This window comes from Grampus griseus, assembly GCF_964374135.1.
Source record: "Grampus griseus genome assembly, chromosome: 9".
Classification (NCBI taxonomy): domain Eukaryota; kingdom Metazoa; phylum Chordata; class Mammalia; order Artiodactyla; family Delphinidae; genus Grampus; species Grampus griseus.
The window spans coordinates 23,014,137-23,035,827 of NC_139003.1; the positions used below are offsets into that span (position 1 = coordinate 23,014,137).

At 48.0% G+C, this 21,691-nt stretch overlaps 1 protein-coding gene across 2 annotated transcripts; it reads right to left on the minus strand.

Moving 5' to 3' along the window:
• Positions 1-3,112: 3,112 nt before the first annotated feature.
• Positions 3,113-21,428, minus strand: TSPAN33 (tetraspanin 33; the record flags this gene model as incomplete). 2 transcript variants are annotated; one of them, XM_082662475.1, is made up of 8 exons in its annotated part: positions 3,113-4,156; positions 4,366-4,527; positions 4,928-5,056; positions 6,609-6,704; positions 7,817-7,891; positions 8,212-8,336; positions 9,003-9,060; positions 21,327-21,428. In XM_082662475.1, 8 exons carry the CDS (start codon positions 21,426-21,428, stop codon positions 4,055-4,057), a joined length of 849 nt encoding a protein of 282 aa, XP_082518601.1. In that variant the 3' UTR covers positions 3,113-4,054. The 2 variants fall into 2 exon arrangements, with proteins under 2 accessions (XP_082518601.1, XP_082518600.1); XM_082662474.1 differs by having other exon boundaries at positions 8,212-8,339.
• Positions 21,429-21,691: the final 263 nt, after the last annotated feature.

The following is a 21,691-nucleotide window of genomic DNA, read 5'->3' on the forward strand; positions in this document are numbered from 1 at the left end:
TATAATATCCTTTTACCTTCTGGAATGAACTGCAGTGTATGATGTGAGATATGAATCTGAGTTACTTCTCCTCCGTAATGTAATCCATTTGTCCTAACAACTTTTATTAGTGATTCCTTTCATCATTGTGTTGCTTCTTGTTTACTAGTCAGTGAGTACTGATGATTAAAAACTTTTCTGGAATCTCTATGCTATTCCATTCACCTGATTGCTTGACCAGGTCCCTGGCATGGTAGTGACGACTCTGGTAGTAACTTCCAACCTCAGTTCTACAGTGTGGTTACCCATCTCTGAGTGTTCTACCTATGGCAATTTGGAATATCTAGTTACTCTTAACTTTTTTGGGGGCGGGGAGTGGGTTTACAAAATGTTCTTGACCTTTTTAGAGTAATGGACCAGAAGAACTCTTCTGGTGGAAGAAGCTGCGCTGTTCCCCTTTTTTGAAATTGGTCCCTGGCCCTGTTAACACATCTGGTCTTTGGGATGAGAACAAGTTAGAAAACAGTAAAGGACCCACATATCAAACTTTGTAATAAATATGTACCTGGCACACAGCAAGCACACAATAAATGTTAGGTAATTACTAGAATGAAGGCCAGACAACACCTACGTCAAACTCTTGCCAATATCCAACAACAGTCCATTTCTACATCTCCCCCACCTTTAAGCCATGCACGTAGTGGGAAGGGGATGTGATAGGCTGAATAAGAGCCACCCCAAAATGTCTATGTCCTAATCCCAGAAATTCTGTGTATATACCTTACATTGTAAAAGGAACTTTATAGATATGGTTAAATTAAAAAGAATTTGAAAAAGAACAGATACATGTATATGTATAACTGAATAATTTTGTTGTACACCTGAAACACAATATTGTTAATCAACAATACTCCAATATAAAAAAGTTAAAAATTAAAAAAAAAGAATCTTAAAATGGCAGATAATCTGGATAACCTAGGTGGGCCCAAATTAATCACAAGAGTCCTATAAGAGGGACATAGGAGAGTCAAAGTCAGAGAAGAAGGAGATGTGACCACAGAAGCAGAGGTTGGAGTGATGTGCTTTAAAGATGGAAAAAGGGGCCAGGCACCAAGGAACACAAGTGGCCTCTAGAAGCTGGAAAGTGGATTCTCTAGAGCCCCCAGAAGGAACTTAGCCCTGCTCACACCTTGGTTTTAGCTCAGTGAGACCCATTTCAGATTTCTGACCTCCAAAATTGTAAAATAACAAATTTGTGTTGAATTAAGCAACCCAGTTTATGGTAATTTGTTACATCAGCAATAGAAAACCAATACAGAGGAAATTAGAATTTCATTGAACATTCTGCAAAATTTGCACTCCTGGACTCAAGTCCTTGTTTAAATTGTAGGGTTTGAGGCCCACAGACCGTAGGGGTACCTTTCTTGCCATGTCCTGCCAGACAAATTTTCACCCTCCTTCGGGCCCTTTCTGTCCACTTCTGCTCATCCAGCCTGATCTCCACTGCCGCAAGAATCTTCTTCCATTCACCCACCTTTGAGGCCTAGATTTGATAGCTGTTCTAAGATACTGGTGTTAACCCCACATGCTTGAGACTAGGGTTTTTAAACTGATAGAAATTCAGGGAGCAAATTAAATTGAAACGTGAAATAATGATGAGAAACCTTTAAAAAACTGGGCATTTTCTCTCCCAGCATCAGGCCAAAGAGAAAGAAAGCTAAAAAGACACTGAGAAACGAATCTAGGTAAAAACATTGAACTGCACTATAAGCTCCTGAACATTTAAAGCTCAGGGCCTTTTAAGGCCTGGGACTTGGTGGGAAATTCCCGACTCCTTTTGTATCAATACAAGCCCAGAAGGCTAGATATAGTGAGAGACAGTAGAGACTTAAGTAAAAGTGTAGTTTGGAGTTCAAAAAATCTGGATTTGAATCCTGGTTCTGCAGACTTGCGTTCCTGGTCTTTTCCTCTAAAAGGCCTTAAGCAGCCCCCTACCAGGTAAGCTCCTCAAAATCGGTGAACCGGGAAGGTGCATCACCCCGGCTCCCTAACACCGAGTTCCTGGTCCGCATCACCAAATGAAGGAGCATAAAATGCCACTCTCTGGCACTAAGAAAGCGCGCTTTTTTACTCTTCTCTCCCAGAATAAAAGGCCCTTACTTTAAAAAAAAAAAAAAGATTTTATTTTTTCTTTCCGTTCTGTTACTAGCTGGAGCTAAACATTGGCTGAGGCCCCAGGTGGCTGCTGGAAAGGCGCCCTCCCAGGAGCAGAAGGCTTTAGGGGAAACTGGGGGCGGGGAGAGAATTCTAGGCTCTGCCCAGCGCGGTAGGGCTTCTTCCATCTTTCCCCGGCCAGGCCAAGGCCCTAGTCTGAGCTTCCCGACTGCAGAGCTAAGCTAGGTTAAGAGACTTGGGGGACACTCACCGGGGAGTGGGGTCACGCAGCCCTCCCCCTCCTCGCGGGCGGGGTGGGGGAGGCGCGGCCCAGCCGCCGCGGGGGTGGGGACCACACACGGCGCCACGGGGCCCCGCCCCGGCCACGCCCCCCGACGCGCCAGCCGGGTCTCCTTGCTCTCCGCGCTCGCCCGCTCTTCTCCGCGCGAGGAAGCCCTGCGCACGGCTGGAAATTTTTTTCTGGGTCTTCACTAAAGCAAGATGGGCCACGGTACCCAGCTCTTTCAGATAAAGATGGAGGAGAGGGCTAGAGGGTCTAGACTGTGAGTGAAGAGATGGCCTTCCTCCTCCTCACTCCTCCCCACTCCCTTCCCGGCGAGAGGGCTACACAGTGATTTACAGACGTATCCTTCTCTAACCCATCCGGAAAGTTTTGGGTAGCAAAGTATTTTAGTTCGGAAAAAAAATTAACGTCAGGTTTGGGGATAAAATTATGCCGTTCCCAAATGCGAATGGGGAATCTCTTTATCTAATTTAGACTGGAGGGGGCGGGGTTGTGGGAGGGGAATGGTGCATCTGCTAGAGGGAGCTGGGGTGAGTGGTGGGGCCGGGGAAGTACGGTAGCGTTTAGGAGAGTGTCCAGTCCCCTGTTGGAGGGAGGGCCCACCGGCCGGGCCCTTCTACCCCTCCCTTCCCAGTTGCCAGAATGGAAAATTCATGGAGTCCAGGTTAGCCCAGGTCAACAAACTTTTATTGCCATTTCTGGCTCCCCCAGCCCCAGCAAGATCCCTGCTTACACTGTAGAAATACTGAGCTAGCTCTGGTGCAGAGGAACGGGCGGCGAGGGGGTGTTACCTCTCTTTCTCTGCACACTGCCAAGGTTAAAAAAAAGAAACCCACTTACTGGAGAGCGAGGGCCTTACAGGGGTGCAGTTCAAGGGGACGTATGGCTCAGTCCCACCTCTGCTGGCTGCAGAAGATAGAGACCATGGTTCCAGACATTTTTTAAAGGAGGGGAGACGGGGTGAATTTGGCTGCTTGTTGTACCCCTTGCAGTTGCTGCCACGTTTCCATGGAAATGAGGGAGGGGCAGGATGTAGCTCACTCTGACTACCTGGGAGGATGGCAGCACAGGCAGTTAGTAAACACAGGGTCTTCCCCTCCTCCCCAGCACATACGACTGTCCCCAGCCGACCCCCACGCTCATTGCCTGCTCCACTCCCTCCCCTTCTGGAGCTGGTATCATGCCAACCGGACTCCAGGCAGGGCGCACTGGCAACAGCCAGAATGCGAGTATGTGCGGCAAGCTCAGTGGCAGCCTCAGCACGTCTGTCAGTTGCAGTGCTTCGGTGGAAAGCCTGTTGCCCCCACAACTCTGTGTGACTGCTCTGCTCAAGCATCTCTGCTCAGACAAAACAAGAACAGAAACCCAAATGGTGGAGGGTAGAAAGAATACAAAATAACAATGCTGAGAGCTAGGATGGGGAGAGGAGGCACATCCTTCCCAGACTTGAGCCACCTGTGTACCCTGCCTTCTGGCATCTGGAGTTTGCTTCTTGCCACTGGGCCGTCGCTTGTGGGGCTGGAACCCAAATCTCCATTTGGTGCTGAGAGCTGTAACCATTGCCGTTGGTTGATGAGGCTCGCCTGTTGCCCTAACGAGGAGGTGCAGGATGGATTCTCAATACCATGGGTCAGCCCGGTGCTGCTGGTTGTAGAGCTGTAGTTTGATTTGATCTTTGATCTGACTCACGAGGATCATGGACAGCAGGATTCCCACCAGCTGGGAAAGGTGAGAAGGAATTGGGTCCTCAGCAATGAGTGATGCCCTTGTTTCCTCTGACTCAATCTTCCCAGTGCAGTCGGCACCATCACATCTCCTACCCTTCAGTAACGTTAGTGCCTGACACCCTAGCTGAGCCCCAGGTGCCCTCCCCAAAACAAAGGAGTCTTTACAGAATTGTGGGACCACAGTTTTACAGGGTAAGTTACCTGTGGGATGGCCAGGCCCAGTGCCACACCACCAAGTACGAAGAGGTTGCTGTGTATCCAGTTGACCAGTCTGTCAATACAGCCATTGGTGTAGATGACTTTACTAGCTTCCAAGTAGTCAAGGGCCTGCATACCTTGGCCGCACATGGTGTTGATCACTGCCTGGGAAGAGAGTTGTAAAGCCAAGTGGGACTCCCATTCCAATAACTTTTTCTTAGGGGCCCTAGCTGATGGGCTTCCCACCCTTCCTAAACTCCTAAATTGTTAGAGGATATATGTGGAGGATGCTACGTTGGAAGTTGCTAAATGCAGACTTCCCTTCCTCTGAGACGTCTGAGTCCAGTTCTCCTTGCCTTAGAGACCTGTGCCTTCTGAAACCCCAAGTGGGCTACAGGAGTGCAAGATAACAGAGCCATCAGATTGGAGTGAAGAAAAACATCTGACAGCTGTTCTACAAAACTGACTGGCTAAACCAGGGGATGGAGATTCCCAATAGCAGCTGCCCTAATCAGAAAGTAACTCGGATCACTGCAGGAGGAAATGAGGCGGGATGTGTGCTCACCTGGTTGGGGGTAGGCAAGCAACAGGAGTAAGGCACAGAGCAGCGCTCACGGCTGGGGTTGTCTTCCGAACAGTTGAAGTACATGTTCAGGGACCAGTCCTTGTAGGAAATCCCTCCACAGCAGCCGAACTGCAACAAAGCCCCCCACAGGGGTTAAAATTACCACCCCCATCCCCACACTGAGGTGACAAGGGGAACTCTCAGAGCAACCAAAAGTCTATGGCAAGCTTGCACCTGTAAGTTCACGTTGTGTTGAAACACAACCTGGAACCTGGAGCTCAAGCTTCTTAGTGACCTTCCCCTGAAGAAGTTTTCTCTTCTTAATTTCTATCATTTTATATGTCTTGTTATAACTTGCAGTATATATTTTTTGTTTCACACACTCAACTATGAGCTCCTTGAGGGCAGTTTCTCGTTCTGCAGTCCTGTATAGCATAGAGCTTCGCAAAAGTATATGTTCCAAAAATACTGGCTGAAATAAAGCATCAGTGCTACAAACATTTGCCTTAATATAGAGGAAGCACAGGAGGAGACTCTTCAATATTGTGGGCCATAATTACACCATGAAAGCAAACAGGATCCAAGTCAAGAGTGTTGCACCAAGCGAAGGGGAACTCAGCTCTGGTCTCAAAAGCACTTTTGTTTCAAATTTAAGTTCTGACTCATAGCAGCATTATTCACAATAGGCAAAAGGTAGAAGTGACCCAAGTGTGCATCAAAAGATAAATGAATCAACAAAGTGCAGTATATACATATGATGGAATAGTATTCAGCCTTAAAAAGGAAGGCGTTTTGGCACGTCCCACAACATGGATGAATCCTGAAGACATGCTAAGTGAAACAAGCCAGTCGCAAAAGGACAAATACAGTATTCACAGAGACAGAAATTCATAGAGATAGAACATAGAATGGTGGTTGCCAGGAGCTAGGGGGAGGGGGAAAACGGAGAGTTAGTGTTTAATGGGGTACAGAGTTTCAGTGTGGGAAGAAAGTTTTGGAGATGGACGGTGATGAGGGTTGTACAACAATGTGAATGTACTTAGTGCTACAGATCTGTACACTTTAAGTACACTTAAAAATGGTAAATTTGATATTATGTATATTTTGCCATAATTTAAAAAATCTGACTTTTGAATTGGTAATATTAAAAAATCTGCCCAGTTCCCCCTCCCACTATAAGTAACCACTTATAATGGTTTCCTTCATATCCTTCCAGATTCCTTTTGCAAACGTGAATACATATTCTTTCCTCTCTTTTTTTACACAATTGGTAGATTACTATATATACTGTTCTTTGCCCTTAAAAGTACTTTTGTTTGTTTGTTTGTTTTTGTGGTACGCGGGCCTCTCACTGCTGTGGCCTCTCCCGTTGCGGAGCACAGGCTCCGGACGCGCAGGCTCAGCGGCCATGGCTCACGCGCCTAGCCGCTCCGCGGCATGTGGGATCTTCCCGGACCGGGGCACGAACCCGCGTCCCCTGCATCGGCAGGCGGACTCCCAACCACCGCGCCACCAGGGAAGCCCTTAAAAGTACTTTTAAAGCTACGTGTTTTCTTTTTGCCAGACCCCTTCCCAGAATCCATTACCCGGCAGGTGATGAGGGTGAGGTGTCTCTTGGGATGGCATTAACTTTTGCCCACAGCTTCCTGGACCACTAGATGACCCCCCTCTTAGCCCATACCTTCTTCTGGCCAAAATCAATGAGGTTCTGCAGGTCCAAGTCATCTCGGTAGTGCACAATGGCGTTATTGATGATCTCACTCACCTTCCCCCGCGCCTGCCAGAAACACGAGGGAATCAGAACACAGGACTAACCCCTAACCAGCTCCTCCCTGCAGAAATAGCAATAGACAGTGGTCATCCTTCTTTATTTAAGTCAGCCTTGAAATCAGAACCAAGTCCTAGTGATGGAAGATGGCCAATTCCGAAGCCTGTGCATCTCTGGGCCCTCAGGAACCTGTGGGCAAGAAAAATGCTGGTCCTGCTATTGCCTCTTCTCAGAGCCACATCTCAAGATAATCCAATATTTATCTATCTCTGAATATTATTACACAAAATACTTGTTGACTGATGCAAAGCAGCGAAACTAGTTTGTGTGTGTGTGTGTCCAGGGGCAGGGGTGTGTGTGTGTGTGTGTGTGTGTGTTAAGTATTTAGTAGAAAAGGACTTACTGAGCTGAGGCACTGACCTCTAGTGGACATAAGAGAATTGCATCTCTTTAGATTCAAAACAGATCTGTATCGTATTAGGATTTTACTAAGCCCGAAGGACTAGGACATTCTGAATTAACTCAGTGGCTCTCAAATTCATAGTTCTACCATGGTCTCTTCCCTCCTGCTTCATTACTTTTCTCAAAGTTTCCTATCCATAGTCCTATACTCTGCCCCTGGTAATCATTTGCCCTTTGGGAAAGAAATTCTGGTTCTTAATTAAAAGGGCTGTCACTGAATGGCAGACCACTCCCAGATATGGTAAGAGCTGTTCAAAGTGTTGTTTACTTCCCCCTTTTCTTACTTTCGTTTATCCCAGTAAACAATTTTTAAAAGAAACAAAAGGCTCTTCACGTTGTCTGTGGTTCACTTGATAAGTGAATTTTACTCAATCATTTGCCGTTAAAGTTTACAGACTATTTTAACTTTTGGTTCATAGAATTTACCTCCCTGTTGGCCTCTCAGACTGTCAGAGGAAAACACCTTACAATCTTGAAATCCTCTTTAAATATGGCAACTTTAAAGGCCATTCATTCATCCCTAAGGATAATCTTTCAGAGGCCGATGCGTCTCAGGGGAAGGACCACTGTGGTTAATTAGTCAGGCTAAGCACGGGCAGGAACCTTCCCTTCCTCCCTCTGGTTCACAGCTGAGGAGGCCCCGTGACTCCCAGTGTTACCTTGTCTGAGAAGACGAAGCCCAGGACCCCGGCTGCCAGCTGTAGCAGGAACACGATGGTGAGACAGAGGGAGAACTGTGGGGAGCAGGCGGAAAAAGGAGGCAGTCTGTTACCATGCTGGGCAGTAGTTCTTCCCAGGACCACGGCGAGTACTGGGGGTCCACGGGGCACTTTCTCCTAGGTGCCCCACACACAGGAAAGGCAGCTGCCTCTGGGACGCTGTCCTGGGGGTGGTCACCCTGTGCTGGGTCACCTGGGCTGAGCTCTACAGTGAGGAGTGGACAGCACAGACCTTGGGGGCATTGAGGGACAAAGGAAACTGAAAGGTTTCAGGAATGAGAGGCACGTGGAGGAGAGAGGCCAGCGCATTTCTGGGGGCGCCTCTGACCACTCACCGTCTGCAGGAGGCAGATGTTCTCCCGGAGAGAGCCGATGCAGCCGCAGAAGGTGAGCAGGAACATGAGGATGCCCACCACGATCAGCAGGATGGCCGGGTCCACGGCCAGGCAGGCCAGCGCTGCTTCTGGGGGAAGGGGCTGTCTCTCAGTCTGAGTCTGGTGCTGACGGAGGGGGGGGGTACCAGGGAGGGGGTGGGGTGCCCCCAAAACTGCCCTCCTCCCCTGGTGGGGGATTCTCCAGTGTGGCTGGGGGAAGGTTACAGGAAGCAGTACTGCCCTCCCATGGGGAGAAGACAAAGGGCCCAGAAGGGCTTGTGGCGTTTAATTTGAGAAACTAACAAAAAGTAAGAGCCTTTATTCACAGGCTTAAGAGAGGAGGGACCACTTTCGCTCCAGAAAAGAATTAGAATGGCATTAGGCTCATTGGCTTTGCAGATTCCGTTTCCTGGAGACTTTGTGCAGAGGAATAGGAATGGAGGTTGAGTTACTCCAGAACAGAGCGAAGGAAGGGCTACAGCCCCCAGTTACTCTTTGCACCCGGAAGCCTACCTTCTTCCTTAGACACCTCCTAAGCCTAAAATGCAGGCAGATCTCAGAAGACTCGTGGGAGCTCAGGGAAATCCAGGTGAACTGGCTTGGATGGCCTGATGGAGTAAGCCTCTAGGATTTGGCTAGAGGGTGGCTGCCCCCTATAGCTCCATAGCTTATGTGGGAAGGAGGGCTGAAAGACCAGGGCTGAAAGAGGCAGCGAAGAGTCGTGGGGAGATGCACGGGGACCTACAGCTCACCTGCGTGCTTCATCAGCCGAGCGTAGACTCCCACGGCAACCATCACCATGGAAATCACCTGTGGAGACAGGGAAGGCGCCACACTCTGAGATTTTGGAAATCAGGGAGCCCTGATAGCCGTCAGTAACCTTAAAGCAGAGTAGGCGGAGGACGACTCTTCCTGGACCCAGAAATCAGCATCTTTTTCCTCCCTGGTGATACTATTGATAGAATCTGTCAGTGCTTTACCTCCATGAAAAGCTTATACCAAGATTATCTCATTTAATCCTCACAACACAGTTATCTTGTGAGGCGGCTATTATCCCCATTTTACAGATGAGGAAATTAAGGCAATGCAAGGTTAAAACAGAATAGCAGTGAAAAACATGAGCTTCGGAGTGAGTTGAACCTGGGTCTGTGCTGGACAACTCTCTGAGCCTCAGTTTCTGTATCTGAAGATGGTAATTTAAAACAACTACATTTAATAAGATTACTGTGAAAATGAAATAAAAGAATGCATGGAAAGCATTTAACACGATGCCTGATAATAAATATTATCTATCATTACTAAGGATTAACTTGTCCAGGGTCACATAGAAACTATGAAGTTCTGAATTTGAATCCAGCTACATCAAAGGGGAGGTCTTAAAGCTGACGCAGGCCTGGGTAGATGCTGCCAGGTCTCTAACCCTCTTGGAGGTCAATATGGTGTCAAATGCAAGAATGAAAGTACAAACCAGTGTGAAAGAATGCGTGGGTGTAAAACAGCAGAACTACCTTGCAAAGGAAACTTTTTAAACCCTGATTCCAGTGTGGAACAGAGAAGTTTAGACCTTTCAAACTTCCTGGCTTCTGTCTCAGAGAACAAACCCATCCGAGACCACCAGCGCTCCCTAAAGGGGCCTTCTCTATGCCCCGCTCTATGCCTCCAGGAGTGCAGGGTGGCCCAGTGTGCACATCCTTCGGTCACCCTTCCTTTGTGCCCAGTTCCCAGGCTGGTGCTAAGAAGCAGCTGGCTATCACCATGGCAATAGCGGGGGCCAAGCTCTGGCTGGAGGGAGTTCTCAGCAGCAGGGACTTGACCAACTCAGTGGTGAAGGAGAGGGCTGGCTGCACTCCACTGTCCGGCAAGACAGAGACCATCTTGGGGCTTTGGTGGGAGAAGGGAATTGAGCACCCATAGCAGGTAACAGGGTCAGACTAGCCCCTCAGTAGAGAGACATTTTCCTTGGGAAACTCTACCAGCTGGTGCATTCAGCAGGAAATGGGAAACCCTTGTCTAAAACTGCACCTTTCAGGACTCTTCTCAGCTTGTACAGCCCCTTCTCCTTGGTCCCCAATCATTTGACGCCGCCTCTGACTCGGGGCCAGATGTGTGACGTGCTGGCCCTCACACTCTTTGTCCAGGACAGAGGGAGCTACTTGCAGAAAGAGCTGTGTGAGGGGCTGCAGGTGCCAGCTGGCTTCTTGTCCCACAGCACAGCCAGGCTCAGGGAGCAAGGGCGAGTTGGTGGGAGGCAAGGAAACCACACAACGGAGACCCCGGTTACCCCACGGGCCTGGAAGCACAAGCCCTTTGCCAGAGTGATCAGGCATCTCTGTCTGCCCTTTAAAACTCACCACAGCCAATTACGGTTCTGAATATCACTTTACTGAATCATTAAAAAATATGTATCTGCTCTTTATTTCTGTTGCTCCCAGGCTCCTCACTGTTTTGTCACATGTTAAATTTTCACTAAGGTGTATAACTTTCCACAAAGACGGTCTCTGATTAAATCCTAACACAGCTAAAACAAGAAAGGAAAAGTAAACAGATGCCATGTGTCACAGGGTAACTTCATTCCATGGGTGGGCTTGTAATTATAGCAGTTGCTCTGTCTCTATCTGTGGTAGGTAGAACAGCGTCCTCCCAAAGATGTCCATTCCTAATTCCCAGAACCTGTGAATATGTAACCTTACACGGCCAGAGGGGCTTTGCCAATGTGATTAAGTTAAGGACCTTGCAACTGGGGAGATTATCCCAGTTGGCCCAATATAATCACAAGGGACCTTATAAGGGGGAGGCAGGAGGGTCTGAGTCAAAGGAGGAGATATGTATGACAACAGAAGCAGAGGTTGGAGTATGTGCCGTAAGCTGAAGAACGTGAACAGCCTCTTGGAGAAGGCGAGCAAATAGATTCTTACCTAGCGCCTCCAGAAGGAACCATTCCTGCTGACATCTTGATTTTTGCTCAGTGAGACCTGTTTTGGACTTCTGACCTCCAGAACTATGAGACAACTAATCTGTGTTATGTTAAACCATTCAGTTTGTGGCAGTTTGTTACAGCAGTAATAGGAAACTAATATACTGTCCAAATCCAATTCATCAGCTGTTATGTAGGAGATACTCTGAGGACTGCAAAGATGAGCAAGATGTGGTCCCTGCCCTGAAGGAGGTGTATCTGTTACATGGGAGGGGGCAAGGGCATCTAGGGCCTAATGCAGTGCTTCTTAACCTTGGCTGCCATTAGAATGGGGGGCACGGAGGAGAACCTAAAAACTCCTGATGCCTAGGCTGCACCCCAAACCCAGCATATCAGAATTTCTGGCGTTAGAACCCAGGCAACAGTGTTTCTGAATGCATACCAGGCGATTCCAACATGCAGTCAAGTTCGAGAACCACAAGCCTAAAGCACACTCAGCCGGAGATCTAGAGCTGGTAGGTGCCAGCTATGTGAGAAACAAGACTAAGACATTAATATTATCATTAATATTTAATATGATCATTAATGATACTGCTCACCTGGAACTCACTAGCTAACTCTAAAATTCTGCATTTCTGTCATGGATCTGCCTCTTTACCCTGCAGTCAGGCTTGCCCTTTCACACTTCTATTCCTGCCCACTTCTCCCACCCTGAATTCCTCAAAGCTGCTGCCATTCCAAAGTTAGTGCCGCTGCTGTTAACAGCATAACATTTTAGAGCTGAGTAGAAGCTTAGAAACGAACTCAGCCACTCACCATTTTTTTTACAGATGAGGCCAAAAGAGGTAAGTGATATTTGACCAAGTGCACGTGGGTGCAATGGCAATATCTGGACTAAACCCCATTTCCAGTCTCAAGTCGGGTACTGTCTACAATATATCAGTCTTTGCTACAAAATCTTATGACACCCTACAATATCACCAATGATCTCCTTTCATGATGGGAATGGAGATAAAGACACTTCTCTTTCTAGAATAGCTTTTCATATTCTGGCTAGAAGGAAGCCTTGCTGGAAACTTTCAAAAGCTAGACGGTTTTTAAAATAGCTGAGTCCAGCCAAAGGCATGTTCTTGAAGAGTTGTCAATCAAATTATATAAAATAATTTGCACGCACCAGTATCTTTATCCTTGTGTAAGGTGAGTAATCACCTTATAAAGAAAATAGCCATCCCCTGGGCTCCTTGGAGAAATGGCTGATCCTAGGACTGGGGTGGGAAATAGATAAGTCTGGAGCATCTTGTAGTGCCAGAAGGTAAGGAAATGCTCAAAAACAAACAAAACACAAAAACAAAACCCCACATTCGTGTGGCTATGCCAAAGAGACATCAAAATAAAAGAGTATGGAGTTGCTACCCCAAATATAAAATAAATACCCATGAGTCCATACTGATATAAATGACTTAATAAATAAATAAATGGGGGAGAAAAGACAAAACCCCCACGCAGAAGAATCCCAAATATTTTATGGAGGTACTGCACTGTCAAGAAGGTGGCGCATAGTAACTTCCTTCCAAAGAGAACAGTATGGAAAAGGGGGGATAAGATTAACTTTACAGTGGAGAAGCCTGACTACCTCAGCCAGGTGATCAAGGTCAACGTCAACAGAGGTCATTGATATATGAGATTACGTGATGAAAATGGGACTTCCCTTCTGTGCTCTTCCTTCCCCAAACCCATAACCCCAGTATAACCATGAGAAAACATCAGGCGAGTTCCAATAGAGGGACATTTTACAAAATGTCTGACCAGTACTCCTGAAAACTATCAAAGTCATCAAAAACAAGGAAATTCTGAGAAACTGCCACAGCCAACAAAAACCTAAGGAGACATGACAACTAAATGAAATTCAATATCCTGGATGGGATCCTGGAACACAAAAAGGGCATTAAGTAAAAATAAGGAAATCTGAATAAAGTACGGACCTGAATGATAATGCCATTAATTGTAACAAATGTATCATACTCATGTAAGATGTTAATAATAAGAGACACTGGATGTGGGATATATGGGAAGTTGCTGTACCACCTTCTCAAAAGTTTATGCAAAACTAACACTGTTCTAAAAAATGAAATCTATTTAAAAAATAGTCACCCTCAATTTGTTAGTCTTGTAAATCCACACTTTTTAATATCATATTTTCTTAAACTGGGATTCACTTGCATGCAATTTTACAACCTTTAATCAGGGTGATTTCTGCTTATACCAAAACATATGGCAGTGGATCTTAAAACTGTTCAGATGACAAGGCACTAACAGTGCTCTGCTGGTGTACTCTATACGATCTTGACATATCAGATTCTTTTTGAAGCTTTAATATGCGACTACTACTATCTAATTTACAGTCATATTTAACTTTCCCCAATTATCCCAATAATGTCCTTTATAACTGGTTTTATTTCCCCTTTTTTCTGGTTCAGGATCCAGTCAAGGATCATGCATTTAGTGATCAAGTCTCCTTTAGCCTGGAACAGTTTCACAGCTTTTTTTCTTTTCTTTGTTTTTGGTTTTTCAAGACACCGACTTTTAAAAACTCGTGGTAAAATACATATACCACAAAATTACCCATTTTAAAGTGTACAGTTCAGTGGCCTTAAGTATATGCATATCGCTATGCAACCACCACCACTATCAGGTTCTAGGACATTTTCATCACCCCCAATATAAATGCTGTACCCATTAAATAGTCACTCCCATTCCCTCCACTCCTCCAACCCCTGGCAACCGCTTTGTCTCTATGGTTTTGCCTATTCTGCACATTTTCTATAAATGGAATACATAACATGTGGCTCTTTGTGTCTGCCTTCTTTCACTTAGCATAATGTTTTCAAGATTCATCCATGTGGTAGCATGTAAGAGTACTTCAATACCTTTTATGGCCTAATAATATCCCATGGTATGGGTAGAACCCAATTTGTTTATCCATTCATCCACTGATGGACATTTGGGTTGTTTCCACCTTTTGGCTGTCGTGAATAGTGTTGCTATGAATATCCATGTACAAGTTTTTGTTTGAATACCTGTTTTCAGTTCACTTGGGTTTAGACTCAGGAGTGGAACTGCCAGGTCATATGGTAATTCTATGTTTAATTTTTTAAGGAGCTGCCAAACTTTTTTCACAGCAGCTGCACCATTCCACATTCCCACCAGCAATGTACGGGGTTCCAATTTCTCCATATCCTTGCCAACACATGTTCTGATACTTTTTCTTTTGACACTGAAATTTTTTTTGGTAAGTCCAGGCCAGTTGTTTGGCTTAATGTCCCTCAATTTGGATGTCAGATTGTTTCTTCCCAATTAGATTCAGACGACTTTTTTTTTTTTTTTTTTGCGGTACGCGGGCCTCTCACTGCTGTGCCCTCTCCCGTTGCGGAGCACAGGCTCCGGACGCGCACGCCCAGCGGCCATAGCTCATGGGCCCAGCCGCTCCGTGGCATGCGGGATCTTCCTGGACCAGGGCACGAACCCGTGTCCCCTGCATCGGCAGGCGGACTCTCAACCACTGCGCCACCAGGGAAGCCCCAGACGACATATTTTTGACAGGAATATTACACAGATAATGTGTCCTTCTCAATGTGTCATGTGAGGAAGCATGACATACTAATTTCTATCACAGAAATAAGGAACAATTTTACTAACAGATGATTCAGCTGTTAGACGTATGTCTCTGCATCTCATAAAATAATATGGCGATACTCTAAATAGTTTCCTAGTTTTCCATAATGTTTGTTGCTACTTGTCCTCTTCCCTTTGCCTTCTGCTTGCACTTGGTGGCAGATAAGCAGCTGTTGTCTTGGAGAGAAGATGGGAGAAAACAGAAAATGGAGAAAAGTCTTTCCGTTATCTTGACTTTTTTTTTCTGTAAATCAGGAAAAGACAGTTATGATTTGATGTGAGGAAAACCCTTATTCTAGCCCCTAGGACACTATTTCACAGCCATCAATACTAAGAGATAAGTGGTTATAGGGCCCCAAGTTGAGGTCCTGAACAAGAGCTCTTCTCCTGGCTCTAATGCTCAAATGCCGAAAATTACAGGCAAATTAGCTCTTGGAATCCATTTCCACTGGATTGTACCTTAAGACCAATGCGGTATGAAAAGCTCTGAGGAGTGGACCTAGGGAAGGTCCTTAAAGACAACAGTGGAGTCTCTGTTCCTATGATATATAGGAAACTTCTTTGTAAACTATAAAATATAAAGATGCCACTAATTGTCATCTCCCTCTGGCTAACAGTAGGAATGTGAGCAAGGGTGTTCAAGGCTGAAGGAAGTCAGGCTCAGGGTTGGCCCTTACCTAGACTCAATCCCCACCTAGTTGCCACTCGTCAGGAGGAGCACTCATCCTAGCTCTCCAAGTCCATCCCCAAAAGGTGAATTGGCTCTAGGAGCCAATTCTAACAACGATGTAACAGCTACCTTTTGTGGAGTGCTAAGGGCCAGGCACTGGACTAACCACTGTATGTATACTGTGACCACAACCCCAAGAGGGTGTTAGGATCTCCACTTTATAGAACTGATGTTGGGCGAATGCACTCAGTGAGTGAGTGGCTAAAGAGGGACTGGAATGTAGGTCCACATGGCTCCAGAGCCTTACGACCTCGGCCACATGGCTGCCTCCCTCTCTGTCTCCTACCAGGACATGTGTATTCACTTCCAGGCATCATGTGAGGTGGGAAGGAGTTGCCTGCAGTTATCTTGGGTGAGCAGTGGGTAATCTCCAGACTGGGCGGGGCTCAGGCAGGGGTAAGTAAAACGGCATCAGGAAGGCCCTGCAGGACCCAGAGGGAAGTCCCTGGAACGGCTCCTGAAAGGGGCAGAGGGGGCATCACCACCCAGGGCCCGCCAGCCACCGAGAGAAGGCCCGGCCTGTCCGCCTTCCACATTCTAAAGTCCAGTCTGCATGAACTGGGTGGATCTGTCTCAGAGTCCTTCCTCACCTCTTCTTTGGAATAAATCTTTTTCCTGTTCTTTTGAAGGTGGCGGTGGGGGACAGCTGAGAGTAGAGTGATTCCCTGCATGGGAATCAAAACACTGTCCCTTCCCAGAGGGACACTGGGAGGGAGGGGTCTGTACCTCCAGCTTCTCAGTCCTTTCTATCCTTATTTCTGGATGAAGTCAAAGAAATCACATCCTGTAGGGCCTCCTCTCTCACTGCCCAGGATCTGCACACACTGGTCCTACAGTGGTCATCCTGGCACCACCATTGTTCCTGGGTTTCTGAAGTGGCAACTATCTGTCTGAAACTGGTTCTTGGCTTTCTCCCTCTGGATAGGATGGAATTGTCCTGCTGGAGTAGAGGAGTCCACAGGGCTCTTTCCTCTCCAATGTCTGGGCCAACCCTTTAGCTCCTTCCTTAGGCCATGGCTGGTTTTGGTTTTCCAAGGGTATAAACGAGGAAGGAAAGTTCACAAGTGCTCAAAATAGTATAAACACGCAAACTCACAGCCTGGAGTTACCAGCCTGACACACAGCCTGCTATCGAGACTCTAAGAGATGCTTTTCTTTTATTCTTTTTAAAGGCTGCTTGAAGTTTATGATTTCCTACTTGGTACAAGGCAAACAGAGCTATCTGAGGAGTTAAGAAGGCATGCATGTGACTTGACAGCAAAGTGTGTGGTTCTTGTCTTCATTCTTGGTATCGTTGTTGTTGTTGTTTTTATAAAAATAATGTGATAGGAAAAAAAAAAAATAATGTGATAGGGACTTCCCTGGTGGCGCAGTGGTTAAGAATCCGGCTGCCAATGAAGGGTACACAGGTTCAAGCCCTGGTCTGGGAAGATCCCACATGCCGCGGACCAACTAAGCCCGTGTGCCACAGCTACTGAGCCTGCGCTCCAGAGCCCGCAAGTCACAACTACTGAGCCCGCGAGCCACAACTACTGAGGTCCGCACGCCTAGAGCCCATGCGCCACAACAAGAGAAGCCACCGCAATGAGAAGCCTACGCACCGCAACAAAGAGTAGCCCCCACTCGCTGCAACGAGAGAAAGCCCGCATGCAGCAACAAAGACCCAATGCAGCCAAAAATAAATAAATAAATTTATATATTAAAAAAATAATACTGTTATAATTCATTTATTGCAGGCTGGTTAGTCTATAGGGAAAGGAGGGGAAAAATGGGGGAGGAAATGGGCTCTGCTTCCTAGCATATTTAAGTAGTTGTGTGTGTGTGTGTGTGTGTGTGTGTGTGTGTGTGGTGGGGGGATGGGGGCATAAGGGACCCTGTCACTCAGGAGGGGCTTTTGCCAGGCTTGATGCCTGATCATTTCCTCATGGCTTCTGAGCCAGGTTACAACAGATAGTGCTGCAGGTGGTTTGGGGCATCCTGAGTGCCCTGGGGACTCCAATACAGCGGTCCTAGGCAGGAAAGTGAATCTGTTGACGAAGATACCTCACCAGAGGCCTGGATCCCCCTAGGGAAGACCTGGAAGGGGGTCCACGTGTGCTGTGTGTGGTAATTAGGCCCTGAGGAAGATGCTGGAGGGGATGGCTGCCACGTTTTCTGACCTGGCTTGAGGGAGGGGTGCCAGGCCCACTGAAGGAAAAAACACAGGACAATACTCCACCCAAGAATGCTGGAGGACTTAACGCTGTGCTGCATCCTGAAAGGCTAGTGTCCGTGAGAGAGGGAGGAAGGGCATCATGCCTCCACCCTGTAGGCTCTGCTCTCTCATTCCCCACTCAATAAACATTCAATAAGTATCCACTCTCTGCCAAACACAGCTGGGCACTGAGAATCCAGAAGTGAATAAGGCAGTCTCTACCCTCGGGAGCCTGAAGTCTAGAGGGGGAGAAAAACAGAAACACGTAATTGCAGCACAGGTAAAGAAAGATCTGACAAGCAAAATATGTACGAGGCGCCATGGGAGCCCTGAGGCATCGCCACTAAGGAAGCCTCAGCTGAGACACAGGGGCAGGAGATCTGAGCTTCTGGGCTTTGCCTGACTCAAAAGCCACTCCAACTGCTGCCCTGGGTGGGAAAAGGATCAGTAAGGAAGGAGATGGTTGCTGTAGGCAGCACTGATAATGTTCCTGCCAACATATGCACAGAATGATAAAGCATGTACCAGCCCACTCTCTTCCCTCTGCACAGAGCTGTCCAATACAGGGAGGTAAAGAAAGTCAGCGACTTCTTAACTGAAAGACTAAAATACAACTTTTGTGATCTTGAGGCAACTCTCCAAGCCACAGGATCCTAACAATCAGTAACCCAGCAGCACAATTCTGGGGAGAAAATCAGAACTCCTGGGCAAAAGGGGAAGTGAGATTTGAAACATGAACAGGTGGAATAGGTCCTGGTCCCAAAGGAGCCAGGAGCTTTCTGAGTCAGACACCAAATGCCCCAAGGATCAGGGCTCCAAGAGAAGTAGCAGGGATAGCCACTGCCACCACGGAGTATGAGCCCGACAATGCTGGCTACCATCCCAAGGTGATTCAGGCCCAGACACGAACACCATCCATACACAGCTCCCCAGCACCTGGCCGGAATACGCACTCTGTTTGGAAAAGGAGTGGGCTGACAGTCCCAGCCATGGCACTCAGGTGCCTCCTGAGTAGAAGAGGGGAATTTGACTGGGATGGTGGAAGCCTGCAAAAAAACCCCACACTAACCAGTCCCTAAAGGGGGGATGGGAAGACAAATGACCCCTGGTCTGGGCAAGCAGCTCTTCATCTCCAGCTGGCCTTGTGTGGAATGAACTCTGCGGCTCTGGACCTGGGGGAGAAGTGGCACTCAGTAATGCCGAAAGAGTATTGTCCCCTGGGAAGGTCAATGTCCCAAGGATACCGGGGCACAAAAAAGATGCATCCTTAGATCTAGCGTCAGCTCTTGAAGAAGAAAACAGTCCCCAAAGTGATGCATCAATCTTTAAACAGTTCACAGAGGCAGAAAAAAATGTCTCCTTTAGAGGAGAAAGCTTAAGGACAGAGAGACAGATATATTGGCTTGGGGTCACACAGTAAGCGGGTGCCAGAAAGAAGCTGGGCCTCTTGTCCTTCAGTGTGCCATTTCTAGCGCCAATGACTTCTTATGAGTCTAAAGTAGGGCCAAGAAGGGGCTCTCCTCTAACCTGGGATGGTGCCAGCTTGGTTAGCCAGGTCCTCTGACCTTGAATGAAGCATTTGTACCAAGATAAATGGGTCTGTGGAGCCAAACTCTCTCCCTTCCTGCGACCTCCCAAAGTCATTCATCTGGCAAAAGGCCGGTGGGGTAGAGTGGGGAAGTCCAGGAAAATTACTGAGAACACAAGTGTAACAGATGCGCCCAGCTGTTGTAGCTGGGGAGCACAGATAAGGGTGCTCCTAAGAAGGCTCCGAAGAAGACGCATGCAAAGCCTTGGTTGATAAAGGAAGTTAGAGTGAGGACCTGAGGCCCCTGGGATGCGGTGCTGGCTCTGAGCATGGCGTGCATTGGCCTGGGACACTCAGTGAGCATGTAAGAGGGTTCTCAGGAACTTGCTTTTAGGTGGGGGGTTCCCCTTAGGACATCCCCCAGCCTGGCAGAGTGGTGATGAGATTTTCTTCCGTTCTCGCCTGACCTCCAGCTGAAACAGAACCTACACCATGGAACTTGTGTTGACTAGTTAACTACTAATACTGCTAACATTCCAGCCACAGTAGCAGCCATCTGGGCCAAGGACTGCCCCTAGAGGCACTGTGGTTCAGTAGAAAATATCACCAGATCAAGCCCACTAACCAGCTGTTGAGCTAGGATAAAACAACATCTCTATGCTTTGGCTTTCTCATATATAAGATGCGAGTACTGGACAAGATGTCTTCCAATTTTTTTTTCCAGTTCTAAAACTGAGAATTTGTTAGGAGTTCAAACTTCATTTCTCCCAGTACAATGGCTGAGAATGAGCTGTCATCACCACCCTCTGGGATTTCTCTCATTTTTCCCAACGGGCTAGCACTTATGTACTTTGTGTCTGTTCACACCACGGCCCCTGTGGAACCTTTCCAGCAACTGGCTTAGCTGCCTAGTCTGCTCCCTCTCCTAGGAAACATATTTTAGACTCCTCCCTCCTGCAAGTCTGAACTTTAGGTCTCAGGCAGAGGTGGGCAAGCATAACGGGCTCTTCGAGCAGCAGCTCTCGTGTAGTTGGTGCTGGAAGAGAAATTGGGGAAAGGGGGTGGATCTCCCAATGTTCACAAACCCAGAGAGGCTCAGGGACTCTCTAGACCTGAAACAGGATTGAGCTAGCATTTCATGATCTGGTCCAGCTGCATTCTCAGCTCCAGCAGAGTATTTCTGGCATCCTTGATCATGCTGGATTTTTATGGAGGAGGAGACTAAGGTCTACAGAGGTGAACATATTGCCCAGGTTAGTCAAGTCAACAATTAATGGCAGAGTGGGGATGAGAATCTAGGCAGCCCCGGTCCAATATTTTTTCTATTTTTCCAGCCCCAAGCAGAAGATTCTGAAAGGACCCCTGGACTTCTAGCCCAACATAGGGTCTATTTAAAGAAGCTGAAGACTGTCAAACTCCCGGGGATGGAGCCTGGTCCTGAGAAAAGTGGGGCAAAGTTTGGGACAGTTCTGGGAAAGACATCCACACCTGGAGGCTCTTCCTGTCCTTTCTCAGCCTTTGGAGGGAGGAAGGGCAGCAGAGGCCTGCAAAAGGAAGAGATGAAAGCCCCTTAACTCATTCTCTCTGAGGTAAGGGAGAGGGAAGGTTTGGGTTTCCCTCCTTCCTCTTTCTTCTTTGCCAGCAGGGCCACAGCCCCCAGGCCTGAAAAATCCCCTAATCATGAGTGTGTCAGTGGGTCTGCCTTGGACCAACAGGAAAACCCGCTCCTGACGCTCAAAACCACCTTTTTGGCCTGACACAGACCCTCATCCGATGCTGAGAGAATACCCAGAAGTCTGCACTGAATCCCCTGCATATCCCCCACCCCAACACGCTCTGCAGACAAGGAGCCACTGTGGTGTCTCTGCCTAGGATAAATTACCCCAAAGTACGGTCTTCTCAGAAAACTCGGCAGTGCCGCTCACCACGTTCGCCTTGAACCGGGCATCCGGTTCACCTCTGCTCAGCGCGGGCAGCCCACTCAACCCTCCAGGGGGTGCCCTGCAGCCCAGGTGCCCCCACGACCCCCAAGCCTCACCCAGAAGAGCATGTTGAAGAAGAAGAGCAGGTATTTCACCAGCGGACTGACGAAGGAGAAGTCCTCCCCGTAGGCGGCCGGCGCCCCGGGTCTCCGGGCCATGGTCCAGCCGCCGCCGCCCCCGGGGGCCTATCTCCCCGCCACGGCCGGCCCACCTGAGCGCTCCGCGCCCGGAGGCATGAGCCGTGCTACGGCCGGAGCCCGAGCGGCGGGGGAACCGCGCTGCGGCGGGAGGTGCCCGCGCCGTGCCTCCGGGAGAAGCGCGGGCAGGGAAACGGCGCCGCTACTGGAGCCGCCGGGAGTCGCGGGAGCAGCCGCGCGCAGCGTGAACGGCAGAGACTCCGCTGTGGCTGGAGGACTAGCCC